Here is an 18,732-nt window from a genome sequence, read left to right as displayed (position 1 = left end):
AGTTTCATTTTAGGACATAATTCATGATCTTCATCTCTGAAGAGAATTTCTGGGACTCATCTCTTCCCAGATCACTTCTCTTCATGGGACACAAAATCTTCACCTCACCATTTCATACCCCATCAGACCCTTGCAGAGCTTTCAGTTGACTTCTGCCTTGCAGAAGGCAGCTCAGGATCCTAGAAATGGAGACGGGCATCTGTGAGACCTGGGTTTGAGTTCTGCCGTGGTCACTCCCTAGTTGCATCACTCAAAGAACACCGCTTCACCTCCCTGAGTCTCATCACTGTCATTTCTCAAATGAGGATGCCAGTGTCAACTATCTCATAGTTTGATTCTAAGAATTAACTGAAATAATATATATGCTAAATGTTTAAAAACTCAGAAGTTGTACAAAAACTATAATGTGTCTATTTTCTCTTCTGCAACCTTTCACAATGATTAGATCGTGTTGGGGCACATTGTAGGTCCTTTAAAAAACTGAATTTGAGTATTCCAGTTATATTTCACTATTGATTACTGTTGGTGACCGGTCCAATACTCATTCCTCCCTACATCTTTGCCAGAAAAGCCAATGTGGATCTGGTGGCTCAGCTTTCTCCCACGTCACTCAGAAGCTCTGATATGCAGGGAGTAATTCTCTTGGGTCTGTGTTTACTCCAAGTCCTCCTACTCTACCTACTAGCATGTGCTTTAGGAGAGGCCTTTTAAACCCAGTTCTAGTAAAGAAGAAGTTATAAGGGGCTACAGGGAGGCACAGCAGAAAACCTTCTTCCGCCCCCATACAACACTGTGTCAATATGTCTGGAAGTGCTCTAGCCTTTCTGTGCATGGAGGAGTCTTACAGTTGAGCTTCCACAATGAATATGACAAAGAGATGGAAAGGGCCCATTCCCTGATGGCATCACTGAGCGTCTGACTGTGCTGAACCCAGAGCCGCCCTTTCTCATGCTTCTTGTTACATGAGATAATGAATGAAAACAATCTGAATCAAAGGTTCTGACTGAGGAAGTCTCGGGCTTCCAATTACAAATACAACTTTCCAATTAGAATTCGTAAGACTGCCACCTCCTGATGATTTCTTGATGAGTACACTGTGCTTGTTTTATTTGTAGTGTTGTCTAATAATTTCTTTCTTAAGATTTCAACTTTCTCTTCAAAGGTCCCTGAACAAACATAAGATGGAAAATATAAAAATAAACTCTTTATTTTTATAACTTAACTATATGGAAATTATGAATCTGAGGGATTTGGGGAGAAATTAAAAGAATAGGGAAACTAATATTTGCTGTGCATTTATGTGCCAAGTACTTTAAAGCATGTTCACATTCATTTGGTACACTTAGTCGTCACAATACTATGGCATATAATTTATCAACTGATTTTGCAGGTAAAGAGAATGAAGCTCCTGAAGATTATAGAAAGGGCAGTATAGGTTTTCAAACTGGGTTGGCCAGACTCCAGGTCTGGTTTATTCCCACTACATTGCATGAAAAACCCCAGCAAGTTTGGGGCCAATTTTTGTTAAGTATGTTTTGGCTTCAAATTATCAATGGACAAACCTAAATACAAAAAAAAGGAGAAAGAAGAAAGAGCAACTGTATGTTTATGTTTTCATGAGGTAATTTGTCAATAAGGATCAACATTTATTAAAATCTCTTTTGACTGTGAGTTCATTTCTGAGAATTTGACTTGAAGAAATAATTAATGAACCATGCAAAGATTTAGTTACTTTGATATTCATCATAGTGTTGTTTATAATTTTAAAAGGTAAGAGAACACGTGTACACCCGTGGCGAATTCACGTTGATGTATGGCAAAACCAATACAATATTGTAAAGTAATTAGCCTCTAATTAAAATAAATAAATTTAAATTTAAAAAAAAAAAAAAAAAGGTAAGAGAAAACAAAATGGCCAACAGTTGAGGTACAGCTAAATATACTGTAGAAAGTACATAGCTTGTTATGAATCCTTATATGAGGATTTACAGAAATTCTTAATACATTTTATATAATAAATAGTTATCAACTAATAATGTTGTATAAATGTTAATTTATTAGCTTTGAAAAATAGATCATGGTTGTATAAGATGTTCGCATTAAGGGGTGCTGGGTAAAGCTGCACTATCTTGGTAACTTCTCTGTTTATCTAAAATTATTCCAAAATAAAAGTTTTTAAAAAGTAGGTTACCAAAATATGTGCATATGGACACGATTTTGTGCAAGTGGTATATATAGATATCTACATATGTATGTTTGCATGGGGAAAATGAATAATAGATATATACGAGACGTCAATGCTAGTACAGAGGCAGTGATATGAGAAAGGCAGACAACCAACCAGCATGCAAATCTCTGGTCAGCACTTCTTAGCCAGGGAAGGCGGCCCAAGGGTCATGGTGGGCTTGTGGGATTCCACTCATAAGAATTAGAGAATCGTCTCTAACTCCTTTGCTTGTTCCATCCCTCTCCACTCCTCATGCCACACAGTGAGGCAGACCTGTTCAATGAGCTGTTCTTGTGCTGAGAATTTTAAAATGTACAACCAAAGCACCTAAGAAAAGCTCCAGGAAGAGGTCTTGAAGCCATGTCTTGCTCGGAGTGGCTCAAAATGAAATCTACAAGCTGAAGGGGAACTGATCAATTCCAAACCGCCTGCCCATGGTAAAGTGCTCCTGGTTTGTTCTTGTTCCCGTCCTAATGGAAACAAAAAGAAATTGGCTGCACTTCATAATGAGGGACCAATCACTCTTATTCCCCTTGGGGCTTGCTGTAATAGCATTAAATGTGATGAACTCTTTCCATATTCAATTCTGGTGAGTGTATGATGCGATTCCATAGGAGGTGTCTTGTAATTTGGCATTAATTAACGTCAATTAATGTAGGCAACCGCTAGACTTTAGAATTAATTTCATTACTTTTCCCACACAGATGTTTTCCTTGCCGCAGGTAATTAGGACACTGTGCTGCTCTTTCTAAGCACCCTCACTCTCTGCAACAGCTGCTGCTTGGCATAATGCAATTTCCATGCCCCCAGATCTGTGCTGCTCTAAAGAAGGGAAGCTGCTTTTTAAAGGCCAGGCTTGAAGCAGAGGTATAGTGGCTTAAACGCAGGCTTAGCTTGGTAAACCTAAGCAAATCATTTTACCGCTCAAGTCTGTAAGATAGGTATACACAGGAGCCATCTTGCTAGTGGTTGTGAGGGCTTACACCACAGTCAGGAACAGCATTCAGTCCAGGGTCAGGCCGGACTGTGCTCACACAGTGGGAGCTGGGGTTGTGATCAAAGTCCCCCAACCCCAGCTTTCATCACCAGTATGCTGTGTCTCAAGGGAATGGACTGTAAAGTACTATAGACATTTCTACCTGAGAAAATGCTATGCTATGCTAAGTCACTTCAGTCGTGTCCGACTCTGTGCAACCCCATAGATGGCAGCCCACCAGGCTTTCCCGTCCCTGGGATTCTCCAGGCAAGAACACTGGAGTGGGTTGCCATTTCCTTCTCCAATGCGTGAAAGTGAAAAGTGAAAGTGAAGTCGCTCAGTCGTGTCCAACTCAGCGACCCCATGGATTGCAGCCCAACAGGCTCCTTCGTCCATGAGATTTTCCAAGCAAGAGTACTGGAGTGGGGTGCCATTGCCTTCTCCGACCTGAGACAATAGCTTTCTTTATATTCATGTTTTGATTTGGGTTAATTTATTTATGTAATATTTTAAAACACCATGAAGAAGCATTCTCCCAGTGTAACTAAATAAGTATTCTATGCAGGTGGTAGTCAGGCAGAACTGGAAGGTAACTCGGATATGAGATGACCCAGAAGTCATCCTGCCACCTGGCGTGCAGGGTGGCCTGCCTGCAGCAATGTTGCTGTGCAGGGTCTCCCTCCCCTTGGAGTGAAGGGCTAGGTCTGAGCTCTGTCTCTCTCTCTTTCACATGCTGTGTGACTCTGAGAAGGTCATTTACCAGATGAGGTTTCAGACTTTTTCTGTATGAGATGAAGGTTCTTAGAATTTTAGAATCAAAGGAGGATGGTAAAAATCAGACTACTGACTTTAAGATCTGAAGGTCTTTACCATCCTTTCCCCACTGGGACCTGTTTCCTTCTCACTCTTGCCCAAGCAATCAAAACTCTGTGATGCTGCTGGCAAGTCTGTGTCTCCGGGGTTTCTGCCTTTTCTAAACAGCATTTGCATTGCTGACTGACACTCCGTATTCATTCAGAGAGCTCCCTCCTGGGGCTTGAACTGCCTCTTCCTTTCCTGTGATATTCTCCTAACACTTCCTGGGCCACTTTCTGTGGAGCTTTTCCTGGGGCTCAGGCAGATCTCTCCTTCCAAGAATGGCTCCATTGATAGCAACAGCGGCATTAACCTCCAAAACCACCAGAGCCACCTCTCCTCTGGGTCAGGAACTGTGCTGAGTGCATCACGTGCTTTTTCTCTTTTAAGTTTGGAAATAATCCAGAGTAAGGTACCTTTTACAGGTAAAGAACTCAAAGCTTAGGGATAACAGTTTAATATTGCAAAACTTTAGTCTTAAATAAAACCATAAACCAAGCTGGTAAGCATAAATGCTTTAAAACTCTTTCCCATCCCCCATTAATTTTCAACTTACAAGAAATGAAATGAAAAGAAATGAAAGCATTTTTGCATATGGGGGAGAAAATGCACAGCATGGCTTCTCCAGAGTTTCTGGGGGATGGGTGTGTACTATTCATTACATGTGTTCACGTGTTATATGATGAAAGCCAGGACAGAGGGTAGGTTCAAGGAATGGCCTCTGATACATGTGGGTATATGCAATCCACCATTTCTATACTAACTTGCTACTTTCATCATACTTAATACTGAATATCATACTTGGAACATGATAAATGTTCAATAAAGATCAATAGAAAAACATCTATTTCTGTTTAATTGACTATGTTAAAGCCTTTGACTGTGTAGATCACAACAAACTGTGGAAAATTCTTCAGGAGATGGGAATACCAGATCACCTTAACCTGCCTCATGAGAAAGCTGTATGCAGGTCAAGAAGCAACAAAAAGAACCAGACATGGAACAACGGACTGGTTCCAAATTGAGAAAGGAGTATGTCAAGGCTGTATATTGTAACCTTGATGACTTAACTTGTAGGCAGAGTGCATCATGCAAAATGCCAGACTGGATGAAGCACAAGTTGGAATTAAGAATGCCGTGAGAAAAATCAATAACCTCAGATATGCACGTGACACCACCCTTATGGCAGAAAGCAAAGATGAACTAAAGAGCCTCTTGATGAAAGTGAAAGAGGAGGTTTAAAAAACTGGCTTAAAACTCAACATTCAAAAAAACTAAGACCATGGCATCCAGTCCCATCACTTCATGGCAAATAGATGAGGAAACAATGGAAACAGTGACAGATTTTATTTTCTTGGGCTCCAAAATCACTGCAGATGGTGACTGCAGCCATGAAATTAAAAGACACTTGCTTCTTGGAAGAAAAGCTATGACAAGCCTAGACAGTATTTTAAGAAGCAGATATTACTTTACCGACAAAAGGTCCATCTACTTAAAGCTATGGTTTTCCTCTATAGTCATGTATGGATGTGAGAGTTGGACCATAAAAAAGCTGAGTGCCAAAGACCTGATGATTTTGAACTGTGATGTTGGAGAGTCCCTTGGACTGCAAGGAGATCAAACCAATCAATCCTAAAGGAAAACAGCCCTGAATAGTCATTGGAAGGACTGATGCTGAAGCTTAAGTTCCAAAACTTTGGCTACTTGATGTGAAGAACTGACTCATTAAAAAAGACCCTGATGCTGGGAAAGACTGAAGGCAGGAGAAGGAGACGGCAGAGGATGAGACAGTTGGACGGCATCACTGACTTGATGGACGTAAGTTTGAGCAAGCTCCAGGAACTGGTGATGGGCAGGGAAGCCTGGTGTTCTGCAGTCCATAGGATCACAAAGAGTTGGACTCTACTGATCGACTGAACTGAACTGAAAGATCAATAGGTACAATCCCTGCCTTCTGCAGTGGAATAAATAGAAAGATATGACACATTTTATCTTTTCTGTATTCCAGCCACCCCGTCTCCCTGCTATTCCTGGATGTACATGGGCCAAACCCTTCACACATGCTGTTCCACTGTCTGCAATGCTCTTCCATGTGGCAGACCCACCTCTCTCCCTTACTTACATAAAGACTTAGCTGAAATACCAAATGCCACCTTATCAAAGATTCTTTCTTTGACAGCTCCCCCTCTCCAACCAGCCCCTCTTTATAGACTTTGCTTTTCGCTTCCTAGAACTTATCACCACCTAGCATTATGCATATGCTCATAACCTGTCTCCCCTAACTGGAAGGTAAGCTTAATGAGAGTGGGGCATTTGCAACATCCCTTATCACCCCTCATTCATGCCTAGAAGGGCACCTGGCATACCACGGATGTCCAACAATGCCTTTCAAATGAATAATAAACAGGTCTGGAATAAACCAGACCTGGCTTCAAATGTTGGCCCTGCAGCATTGGCAAAAATAATTAATCAAAAATATGTAATCACTGCAAACCTCATTTTCCTCATAGTTACAATGAGAAGAATAATTAAAGGAAAGAAAGAGAATAAGAATGAAAGTAGGAAAAAGGAGCGAGGGAAAGAAAGGAGGAAGGACCTATTTCCAACAGTTGTTGTAAGTAGTGTAGCTAAAAAGTATCTAGTGCAGCAGCAACAGAAAAAAGGAATATAATGCACAATCCTGGCATCCTGGCTACTTAAGAACATATGGGGCAAAGGAAGAGTGGTGGTATGAAAAAATGGCAAGACCTTTACAAGAAACACAAGAAATTTCTCAAACTCTTAGAAGTTGTATGTTTTAGGAACTGGTGTTGATGAGTCCTGGAGGAGCCTGAAGACCCAGTAGAAATCCAGTCCTTTGTCCTAGAGTTAAGATTTGGAGATCTAACAAGGTCATGATGAAGGTGAAAAGAGATGAGACATGCAAAGAAAGGAATTAAAAGGCATCAACCTAAATTCCTATTCACTATCATAGGAATGAATAACATAGGCAGAATCATCACACAGTGTAAAGAAATACAGCAGTGAAAAAGATTGCACTCGAGCTCCATTCAGCACCATGGACAGAGCACCAATCAAAGTACTGGGCAATAAGGTAGAAGGGTATACAAGCCATGATACCACTTCTATGAAGTGAGAAATATACAAATCAATATTACACATAAGATAACAGTATGTGAGTCTGGTGGGCCACAGTCATAGCGTCGCAAAGAGTTGGACACAACTGAGTGACTAATGTGGATGAGTTTCAGTATGGATATAGGAGTGATAGATACCCATTTAAGGAGGATGGCTAGTTGGGGTTATCAGAGGATGCATTTTGGGAAGAGGCACTTTGGGCTTTAACTGTGTTTGCAACAATGTAGTTCAGAGGCTGACACAACTCTGGTCCGTCCAAATACAGCTTGTCATCTGTTTTCATGTGACGCTTGAACCAAGGATGGCTTTCACATTTTTAAATGGTTGAAAAAATCCTAAGAAGGATAACATTTCACAACCTGTGAAAATGATGTGAAATTCACATTTCAGTGTCCATCAGTAACATTTTATTGAAACATACACACACACACACACACACCATCTGGAGATGACAAATTTCTCTCGTGTACCTCTGTGTTCTTCTCCTCAGGCTGGGAGTTGAGGGCACAGACCTCCTCACACATGGGTGGGCACCCAGGAGGCAGGGGAAGTGGCACATAATGGACCAATGTCACACAAAGGACCCAATTTGAAAGCTGCCCAGCTGAGCCTGCTACTGCAGTGTCACTGTCAGATTTTTCATCGCTGTGTGGGGAGGCCCGTGTTATCTTATTTCATGCTTTTCCGGTTGGTTTTCAGCGCTGTCCTTAGGCTGATAAATCAGAGAGGCCAAGTTGACATCAATAGTCTTTGAAATCAAGAGACTTTTGCAATACGAAAAATGGGGTCAAAGTGGTAGGTACCATTGGACTCGCTAAGCCTGGAAGCTTGATTTGACGATAGGGAAGGAGAGGTAAGAAAGCATTTGGTAAATATATTGGGAAGTGAGGAAACCAAGAAGGACCCTGTGGGGCTCCTGGGCACAAAAGTCTTCTATGTCCCTCATCTCTTGATGACAGGAAACAGGCTTCTTTCAGCCTCCAAGACCTCTGCTGAGTTCCAACAGGAGGTTCAAACTGTTGCTAATTAGGGAAGGGAGAGGGATGCTGAGACTGGAGATGAACAGTTTAGAAACAATAGCGCAGCCTCAGGGAAGGTTCCTGAGGGAAGGTTCCTCAAGTGATATACAAAACAATATCTTTTAGCTGTTTTGCAGATACTGAAACCCTCACCAGGTGGGAGAAACTAACTGTATGCTGCCCACAAGCACACAGACTCCAGACCCATTGGAACCAGATGGTTGATGATGCTGATTCCCACTTACCTGACCACCAAACCAATCAGAAGAATGCCCATGAGCTGATCATGGCCACACCCTCTTGGAAGCATTAGTATAAAACTTTTCACTACCCGCCTCCAGGTGAGGACATACAATTTTGAGGGCATTAGCTTGCTGTGGCCCCTTCTGCGTGCAAAGCAACACAGCTATCTATTCTTTTCTACTAGGCCCAAAACTCTTGTCTCTAAGATTTAATTCAGTGTCAGGGTATAGAGGCCGGATTCAGCTCCAGTGATGGAGAGGCATCAGTATATGAAGCTGACCATTAGAGGAAACTTCTAACCTACTCCCCAGCCCTACCCTAAAGCCTAAAAGTGATTAATACGTTAACTTTTTAAGACAAAGGTAAAAGAAGGCTATGACATGGGGTCTATTAATGCCAATTGGTGTACTAGTGTTGGGACTCTGGTAGCAAATTTGATATTTTTTAGATTTGAATAAAATGCAAAAATTTTGATCTTCTCTAGAACATTAAAAAGATCTGATACCTTGGGAAGGGTCATTGAAAAGGAAATGCAAATAAGCAAATACAATACCTCACTCTTAATCAAATAAGTGTAAACAGAAACAATAAGGATATGCCACATTTTTGCTCATCAGATGGGCTAAGTTTAAAACATCTTTCATAATACCCTGGACTACTGAGGGCTTGTAAACATAGGCATTCTCATAGTCAGAGAGTATGCAATGATGCAACCATTTCAGAGGGTATTGTGATAATGTCTATGAAAATTAAAAATGTATACACTCTTAGACCTAAGAATTTCCCTTCAGTAATTTTTCTTTGAGCAGTGCTTGCTCCCTACACTTGTCTGAATGCTTACCAACCAAGTAAGTAACGTGTGTACATGTATGTATCAACATTGTTTGAAATAGCCAAACATCTGTATGTCCATTAGAAATGTGGGGAAGTGTTAGTCACTCAGTCATGACTGACTCTTTGAGACCCCATGGACTGTAGCCTTCCAGGCTCCACTGTCCCTGGAATTATCCAGGCAAGAATACTGGAATTCCTAGCCGTTCCCTTCTGCATGGGATCTTCCTGACCCAGGGACGGAATCCAGGTCTCCTGCATTGCAGGCAGATTCCTAACCATCTGAGTCATCAGGGATAGTGATTAACAAAATTATAGTTGATTGTATAATGGAGTTCCTATGTAGTGATTAGTCATTAAGTGGCTCAGTCAGTTCAGTTCAGTTCAGCTCAGTTGCTCAGTGGTGTCCGACTCTTTGCAATCCCATGGACTGCAGCACGCCGGGCCTCCCTGTCCATCGCCAACTCCCAGAGTTTACTCAAACTCATGTCCATTGAGTCGGTGATGCCATCCAACCATCTCATCCTCTGTCGTCCGCTTCGCCTCCTGCCCTCAATCTTTCCCAGCATCAGGGTCTTTTCAAATGAGTCAGTTCTTCGCATCAGGGTCTTTTCAAATGAGTCAGTTCTTCGCATCAGGTGGCCAAAGTATTGGAGTTTCAGCTTCAGCATCCGTCCTTCGAGTGAATATTCAGGACTTCTAAACGTATATATATAGTATATGGAACGATTTTTAACTTGCTATTGAATTCACCCAGACCAAATTTGGCATAAGAGTTTTATAAAATGAATTTTTGTGAGTATGTATGTATGTATACATACACATTTATATGTATAAGTCAAAACAATTATGAAATCCAGATTTCAGAGCACAGTCAGCAAGAAACATCTATGTCGGTCACAGACTCTCATAGAGCAAAAGTTTTCCAGAGCTCATTTCCCCTCAAATATGGAGATTTCAATTACAACAGAAATTAATTAGAAAATGTAACCTAGGTAGATCCGAAATGAGACTAAAACTAAACTTCCAACAACAATTAGAAGACATATTTTTTAAAAAATACCAACTTTAGGGAATGGGGATGACGGTCAGAAAGTGGACCTGCTTTTCACTTGATACAGTGGAGCATTGCTTCTCCTTGTTGTTGTCAGTGTTGCTACTTCTGTTGGAATAAAAGTGATTGATGCTTACAGTATAACCTCAAACCACTTCATTGCTAATACACTGGGGACTGATGAGAACTGAGGTCTCTGTCACCTTCCCACAGTGTCTCAGCAGGGCTCCCTGATCCAGGTGCTGACATGCATGACGTTCACTATGGAAATTTGATTGGAGGGGTGGAAAACAAAAAAGTTGAAATGAGATGTCCAGTTCTCACCTACAGCCAGAATTAGTGGGATAGTGGTTTTACAAAGTTGTGAGTTTCCTTTGATTTTTATCTCAGCTTATAAGATACTGGTTTGAGTTTCATTTCAGAGTTTGGGGGCAGTCATTTTCACAGTTCGTTAAAGGGCCAAGGTTGTTTTTCCTCAGTGAAAGAGATTAGTCCTATGGCAAGCTGTTACAAGGTTAGTGACTCATGTAAATAGACAAGGAGACCAGTAATTGTCCCCCGTCCCCTGTCCCTGCTGGCACGGATCATCATGGGTACAGAAAACATTCAGGTCACTGGCCAGGTCTTTCATTTCAGAAATAAAATGGAGAAGCAATAAAGCTCAAACTTGGTATTGCAGTTTCTCTTACAAGATAATGTCTATAGACAAGCACAAATATAAAACTACAGACCCATGGATAATTATCATGCAAAGAATTCTGATAAAAGTTTTGCTCTTTTCCCCCAGATCATACATACATACAACATGGCACAGGATTTCAGGGAGTTGTGAGTTTCTCATGCTCATCTCATCCATTAGACCTATGGGACTAGACACCCTATGGTTACAGCCCCTTCTTTAAGAAGACCTGCCCATACAGTGACAAGGAGATATTCATTAAGTTGATATACATTAAATGTATCAGGCTCTGAGCTATGCTTTATACACAGAACCAAGATTAAATAAGATGTGACTTTTCAAGAAGATTTCAATCTAACAGTTTGGTCAACATTTTCTCACTATATACATTACATTTACATACACGCAATCTATATTAGGTAAATCAATAGAAGGTAGGTTTCCTTTTTACAATTTTCATGTACTGGGTAGCAGTTTTAATGTATTAGGTACATACCATACATGTGTGTGTGCACATTCTCTCTCTCTCCCCCTCACACACACAGTATTTAAACAGTAAAATCTTAGTTTCCAGGATGACAATATATCAATTTGTCTGCAGCTGAATGCAGGGGCCAATAACAAATGCCAAGTACAATAAATATGTTCAGAATTTTCCAATAATACAACCCATGATTGACTGTAATTGAGGTTGCTCTCTTCAGCTTGCCTCCCAAGGCAGAGAGGTAGTACAAGAAAGAATACCATCCTTGTCATGGTGTAAACTACAAAACATCCAGATTTCAGAGCACAGTCAGCAAGAAACGTCTATGTCGGTCACAGACCCTCATAGAGCAAAAGCTTTCCAGAGCTCATCTCCCCTCAAATATGGAGATTTCAATTGAAACAGAAATTAATTATAAAATGTAATCTAGGGAGATCTGAAATGAGACTAAAACTAAACTTCCAACAGCAAGCTCAGATAAGCATTTGCCATCCACCCCATGGTGATGAGCAAAATAAGGAGGGATTTTGTTGTGTGTCACATGTCTCAGTGAATTGCTGACAAAATTCCTAAACCCATTAAAATCATAAAAAAAAAAAAACTTGCTACAAACTTTTTAAAAATTGTATTACTTCAGCATATGCTCTACCAGATGCATGACCTAGAATACAAATTATGGGTTTCATATACTAAACAGTAAGAAAGGATGGAGAAACAAAAGAGGAAACCCAATCCCAGAATGTGGAGAGAGAGAGAACATAGATCCTGGATTTCTGGGAGCAACCAAGTAGCCTGGAGCCTGATTCTGATAAATATACGCTCAGTTATATTTGCTAACAATTTCCTACTTGGACCTCTCCATTTTCTCTCTTTCTTTCCTCCTCCTCTCTATTTCTTTGATCTGAAGCCATGGTTACTGACTCTCTTGTAGAGACACAGACAGACAGAGGGAATATGATACAAAAAAAAAAAAAATCTCTTTTTTACACTGAGTCAGGTCAGGTATTATGCTTATATCCTTTATTTCAATGGTAGGTTTTGTGTTTTTTCTCCTGTTTTGTTTTGATAGGGATAACGTTTCAAATTAAATCCCTATATTGAATTTTCACTCTTGGATAGTTTCTGAAGATGCTGCCTTTGCCAAAAAAAAAAAAGTAAAATAAATAAAATTAGAACTGATGTATTTCATGCCTTGTGAAAGCTGAGCCTGAGATGACAGTTTGGTATTATCAGCCTCCGTGCCTGCAAGGAGCACAGGAATGTTGCTGGGTGAGAGAAAACGTGCCCATCAGGGAAAGTGACGGTCTTGTTGCTTTCAGGATATGGGATGAGAGCATTAGATGCCACAAGCCAGAAAGCAGCTGAATCCCCCAAAGCTGGAAAATAGAAGCAAACTGGGATGCTACCAATTTCATCCAGAGCTTTCTAAACAAGGACTGTGGTCATGGGAGACAGAGCCTAAAGCTCTTTCATTAGCTTTTCGTTGTGAGACCTTGTTACTTTAAGCGTGTTCCACAGACCAGTGGCAGCAGCTTCACCTGCAGACTCTTGGGCCCCTACTGAATCAGAATCCACATTTTAACAAGATCCCTAGGTGGGCTGTATGCATGTTCAAGTTTGAGACACTCTAGATTTTTCATAAAACCTGTAAGTGAGTTTAGGTAGCCAGTAGACTGAAAATTGGTCAACTATGTATTCGTTCATTGAGTAAGCTCTCTCTACATGGAGCCACTGTGGAAGGTGCTGGAGACCCACTATCAAGCAAAGGTATACTTGACTCCTGCATTCACAGAACTTACTTATATTCAGGTGGACAGGAAAAGTTATGATCAAATAATCATGTAAATGGAATGTGTAATTTCAAGCTAAGATGAGCACCATAAAGATAAATAATGGAGTTGGATGAAACCAAACACAAAATAAACGAATTTAGATTAGAAGTTCAAGAAAGACTTCCTTAAGAAGTCTTAAGAAACCAGGGATGCTTTCTCTGGTTTGATATAATTCTGTAGTTACATTAGATGTTATCATTGGAGGAAGCTGGGTGGAAGATTTGAGGGAACTCTACTATTGTGTGTGTGTGTGCAACTTCTATGTGAGTCCAAGGGGCTTCCCTTGTGGCTCAGATGGTAAAGAATCTGCCTGCAATTCAGGAGACCTAGGTTGAATCCCTGGGTCAGGAAGATCCCCTGGAGAAGGGAAAGGCTCCGGCATTACCACTTCGGTATTCTTGCCTGGAGAATTCCATGGACAGAGGAGCCTGGAGGGCTACAGTCCATGGGGTTGCAAAGAGTCAGACATGACTAATGAACTTTCACTTCATGTGAGTTTAAAATTATTTCAGAATTAAAAGTTATAAAAAAAATGGATGTTTAACTGGATACCTGGATGATCCCCAATGATGAGTTATACTGAATTGGTCAGGGAAGAGGGAAGAAATGAATTCCAAGCAGAGGAAACACCAGGTATTGGAGCCTTATAGGGAGACAGACCTTGCAGGTCTAAGAATTAAAAGCAAACCCAAAGACCCCCAGGTTAGGAATGAGGAGGGCCCAGAGTGAAATGAGACTGAGAAAATGGACAGATGACATTGTAACTTCTGACCTCAGAAAAGACAGCTCTGGCTATTGTGTACTGAGAACTGAACCTTGGAATCCAAGGTAACATTGCCAGCTCTGGTCACCACCAGAGAGAGCCCACTTTAAAAGAGGAGAGGAAGCAGCTCTAAATTGCTGAGGTTACTCTGCGTCAGGTACAATCTGGGCACGTTGCATATCACAGCCCTTCCTGAGTTTATAAGGAGAAAGGAGATGGTCAGCTTGGACCCTGATCTGTCCCCCAACTGATTCAGCCAAAGGATATATATTCATCCCCTACACAGGGAAAGAAACCTCTGGAGATGAAATTATCTCCCTGTGAGTGCCCAGTGACGGAGGAGGTGTGGTTTCTGGAGAGTGTGGATGGTGCGGTGACCAGCTGCTTTCAGCTGTGAGCTGGTAAACCATGGGTATCATCTGCCTTTGCATCAAAAGCGTGCAGGACATGTAGACAGGCTCAGCGTCAGTGATGGTAAAGTCTGTGAACCGTGAGGGGTAGTTGTGAAGGAGGGAAGGTCTCCAAAATTGGACTATAGCCCTCTGCTCAGTGCTGGACAACCTCCACCAGCCTCCCGGCTCAGTGGTGACTGGAGAGACCATTCTCTTCCTCTTCTCTACACTGGAGACCTCTTCCTTTTCACTCGCCTTTTCTCTCTCGTCCTTTCTTCTTCTCTGTAGCCCCCTTTACTCTTTCACCTGCAGCATCCGTCTTGGGCCTAGTAGCACCCTGTGAAATGCTCAGCCCTTCTGGAGATCCTCAGGACCAAAGAAGGGGAGGAAATCCACGTCATTTAACCATATTACGTAAACTTTCTATGCCTCGATTGCTTCATCCATAAAATAGGAACCACCTACAAGTTGTGAAGATAGTTGTGATAAAGTATAGAAATCCCTTAGCATAATTCTTAGTACAGGGCAAGTGCTCAGTAAATATTAGCTACCGTAGGAATCACTGTTATTCACTTCTTCAATTTACAGTGAAGAAACAAGGGCATAAAGACTTTCAAGGTCACACAAGAGAGTGAACTTGTGAGCCATACAGACATGTATTTGGACTGTAAATCTTCAACTTCCTCCACATCGAGTGCTAAAGTCACAATGTCCACAGGAAACACAATCCTTCACTCAGCCAATCTCAGCTGGGGCGTTCAGAGCTACCAACTGACTTTTCCCTTCTGCTGCTTGCTTCTCTCCTACAAGCCTTTTCCAAGTATTCTGTGAATCTCCCAATAGACCATTGAGGTATTGCCTGGATGGTATCTGATAAAACAAGGAAACTGGTGAAAAAATCACATCAAAAGAGCAGCAGTAACAAAGGGACGATAGAGGATGAGATGGTTGGATGGCATCACTGACTCTATGGACATGAATTTGAGTAAGCTCCAGGAGTTGGTGATGAACAGGGAAGCCTGATGTGCTGCAGTCCATGGGGTTGCAAAGAGTTGGACACAACTGAGCGACTGAACTGAACTGAACTGAACACAATAATAATGTTTACTTTAGCAATAAGGGATTTTGGAATTTTTAATCACCTGCAAAGAAAACCCCCCTGATGGGATGAGAGTTATCCATCAAGACAACTCTAGATTACTAAGGACACACACACACACAAAAAGTCCTCAGGTCCAGATGACTTAGATTCGTGCCACTGTGATTTCCTTTAACACAGATATAATTCATGGCAGATCCAGAAAACAAATTATTACTATGAGCATCATGGAAAAGTGGTTTTACTTACGACCATCCACAGTTCTGGCCTCTAGATGCACAAGGTCCGGTTCCTTGTTCGACCCCATCACAGACCTAAATGATGGAACATATCAACATTAATGAAACCCCACATGCCCCAGAGAAACTCAGCTGAGCCCCACAAACTATTATACGAACATTCACAGGATTTTAAAGCCACGATCCTTGGGATACATCTACTGTATTTATTGATACAGCCTGACAGTAAAATTTCCACTTCAAATAAAGCTGATAATGAAACCTTTATTTGATGGAGGCCAGGCTTAACTCTGGCAAGGATATTGTGTGTTATTATCTCAGACTTGCAAATAAGTCCCACACATGTCATATGCAACAATCTCACTGACAGTGTATTAAACTTTCAAGACTTAGCGGGCAGATGCCAGGCAAGCTGCTTTAGCTGGATGACTTGAACAGTAATCTACATAGCAAACTGATCTAATTAACGTTTTTATTTGAAATGTGCAGAACTATCTACTACTCTCCTATGAACAGACCATGTGACCCAAAAAATGTAGTGGACAGAACAGCTCAGGGTGACCATTCTGTGCTTTTGAACCAGTTTGAAGGGGAAATGCAGTTGCATTCGCTTTCTGATGTGTGCTGGAAGCCACAAATGTAAGTAAAAGACGAGTCTATTTAAAAAGCCTTGGAGGCACATATTATTTAGTCTTATCTTGCAGTGAGCCATATTAAATAGAAAATAATTATCCTGTTACATAAGTAATATGGGCCATCGTACTGCATCTCGTAAGACTTTCATTCAACAAGATTAATTAAACTTGGGATTGTCTATAATTTTTTTTTTATCAGGACTTGCACAACTTTCATTTATTTATTTAATTTCCAAGCGGAAGGTGATAACATGCCTTAAAACTGGTCTCCTTTTGCCTCCTTGAGCCCCTCGGCTCCACCATCAAATCCATGTGAGAAAATGTAAATGGTGAGAACACGCAGGTCTCAGTGTGGTACCCAGGTGGCATCTCGCTTCCGCGGTCACCCTCCTGCTACAGGGGAAGACGCGCCACTCCTGAAAGTGTCTCTTGGCCTTCCTTAGCCTCTTCTAGCCTCTGTGTGCTTTTCTCTCCAGGATGAAGGGCTGTTTTCCAGGTTCCCCTTGTCTTCCTTTACTCTTATTCTAAGGCACATCTGAAAAGTCACTTCCTCCATTACCTAGTTCCCAGTTACACCAGGAAAATTTTTCTCTTCCTACCACAAACATTTCTTTTTTAAAATATAAAGCCTATAACAGTGTGCTAGAGTTATTTTTGTCTTTCCCTGTGTAAAAGCAGCCACCCCCCTACATCAAACTGAGAGCCATGGAGGAGTTTTGCTTTAAACACTTTATATTTATATGTATAAATGAATAAAATAATGCCTGAGCTTTAAGATAATAGATACTCAAACACTGAAAGAAGGAAGGGGGGAAAGGTAAGGGGGGAGGAAGGTAGGGGGAGTGTATGATGGTCTGTGAGCTCTTCAAAGTAAATTAATCACTATCCTATGGGCATCCCCAGAACACTTCTCTTTTGACCTTATCTTCCAACTCCAAGAGTCTGAGGCTTAGCCTGCTTAGTCTCTACTCATCTTAAGAAGTCTCCTAAGGCCCTATTATCACTGTCAGTAACTTTTCTTTGATTGACACATTGCCTAAAACTCAGAGCCTATGCCTGAAAAATTAAACTGCATATTTTTCTTCTCCCAGGAGGCCGAGCGGTCCCAGCAAGGGTTTTATAATTCCCCCACAAAGACACAGGGGACATGCACTTGGTCTTTTGGCCTGGTTAGAATCTGAAGGTGGGAAGATGGGACACTTTCACCATCGTTTCAGCCATCCACTGTGGTGACTGCTTGTCTGTGGTTGGTATCACTCCACTGCCCAAAGTGAAGCATTGATTGGGTTCAGTCAACTTCTACTGATGAGACCAGTCGTGAGCACTGAAAATAAAGACAAGCTCCCAACAACCCTCAAACCAGAAAGCTCAGCAGGTAACTGGTTTTTGCAAATTATTACTAGGTAGTAACATGTTGGTCACTTCCCTCCTTAATTGCTGCAAGTTTCTTCCTTGAAATGACCAACATCTATGACGCTGGCATCCCATAAACAGTGGTGCACTCCCCTGCAAACTAAATAACTTGCTTGGCTTGTGGTTAGTGTCAACAGGAGGCAAAATGATTATCCTGTATCTAGTTTCATCTTTTTATGTGCTCATACCTCAAATCAAAATCTCTTAAGATATTTTATTATCTCTAAAGGCAGGAGCTGTTGTTTCAAGTGACATGTTCCTCTTATTAACTAATGAAAAGAGACAGGGCCAAAACAGAGTCCTTTGTCTCTCCAAAATCTACCATGGCTACCAACTTCCTTACCCCGCCTAAGATTTTCCCAGGTACAGTAAAACTGCAGCAACAAAATAAAACTTTAAAGTCAGACCACAATTTTTATTTGCTGATGTGCTCGTCCTTTTTCCTGGAGGCCTAAGGGTGCCTCTTAGATCTGCAGTCACAGATTATAAAGAATTATTGTTTCTTTGTGGCACTGGTGAGTTCTCAAGAGCTGAAGCCAAACTATGTTAAATGCTCACAGAGGTGCTGGTTTTAACGGTGCTGTCGTTGACCAGACCCTTGTGGAAACACATCACTGCAGACGATCTGCAAAATATCACTTTCTAGCTCATTTATGCATTTTAGTTGGAGCTGTAGAATTGAATGGTTTTCTGTATGTTTTAAGACCAATTGTTGGGCTTAATGATGATGCTGATGACAATGAGGACAATAATGACAGGTGGTTTCCAGGGACTTTGGGGATGGAAGAATGGGGAGAAAATGATAAAAATGCACAACCTTTCAGTTAAAAGATGCATAAGGTCTGAGGACCTA

General features: G+C 41.3%; 1 protein-coding gene across 5 annotated transcripts in view; it reads right to left on the bottom strand.

Annotated features, from left to right (window-relative positions):
• SORCS1 (sortilin related VPS10 domain containing receptor 1) overlaps positions 1 to 18,732 on the bottom strand; it is a 575,198-nt gene that overhangs the window by 141,435 nt on the left and 415,031 nt on the right. For all 5 annotated transcript variants that reach the window (XM_070363590.1, XM_005897015.2, XM_005897018.2 and 2 more), the window contains exon 6: positions 15,842 to 15,906. In XM_070363590.1, the coding sequence (XP_070219691.1) occupies positions 15,842 to 15,906 (65 nt within the window). The remainder of the gene's footprint in view (positions 1 to 15,841; positions 15,907 to 18,732) is intronic.

Source organism: Bos mutus, chromosome 26 (assembly GCF_027580195.1).
Source record: "Bos mutus isolate GX-2022 chromosome 26, NWIPB_WYAK_1.1, whole genome shotgun sequence".
Lineage (NCBI taxonomy): Eukaryota > Metazoa > Chordata > Mammalia > Artiodactyla > Bovidae > Bos > Bos mutus.
This window is presented reverse-complemented; position numbering and strand designations above follow the sequence as displayed.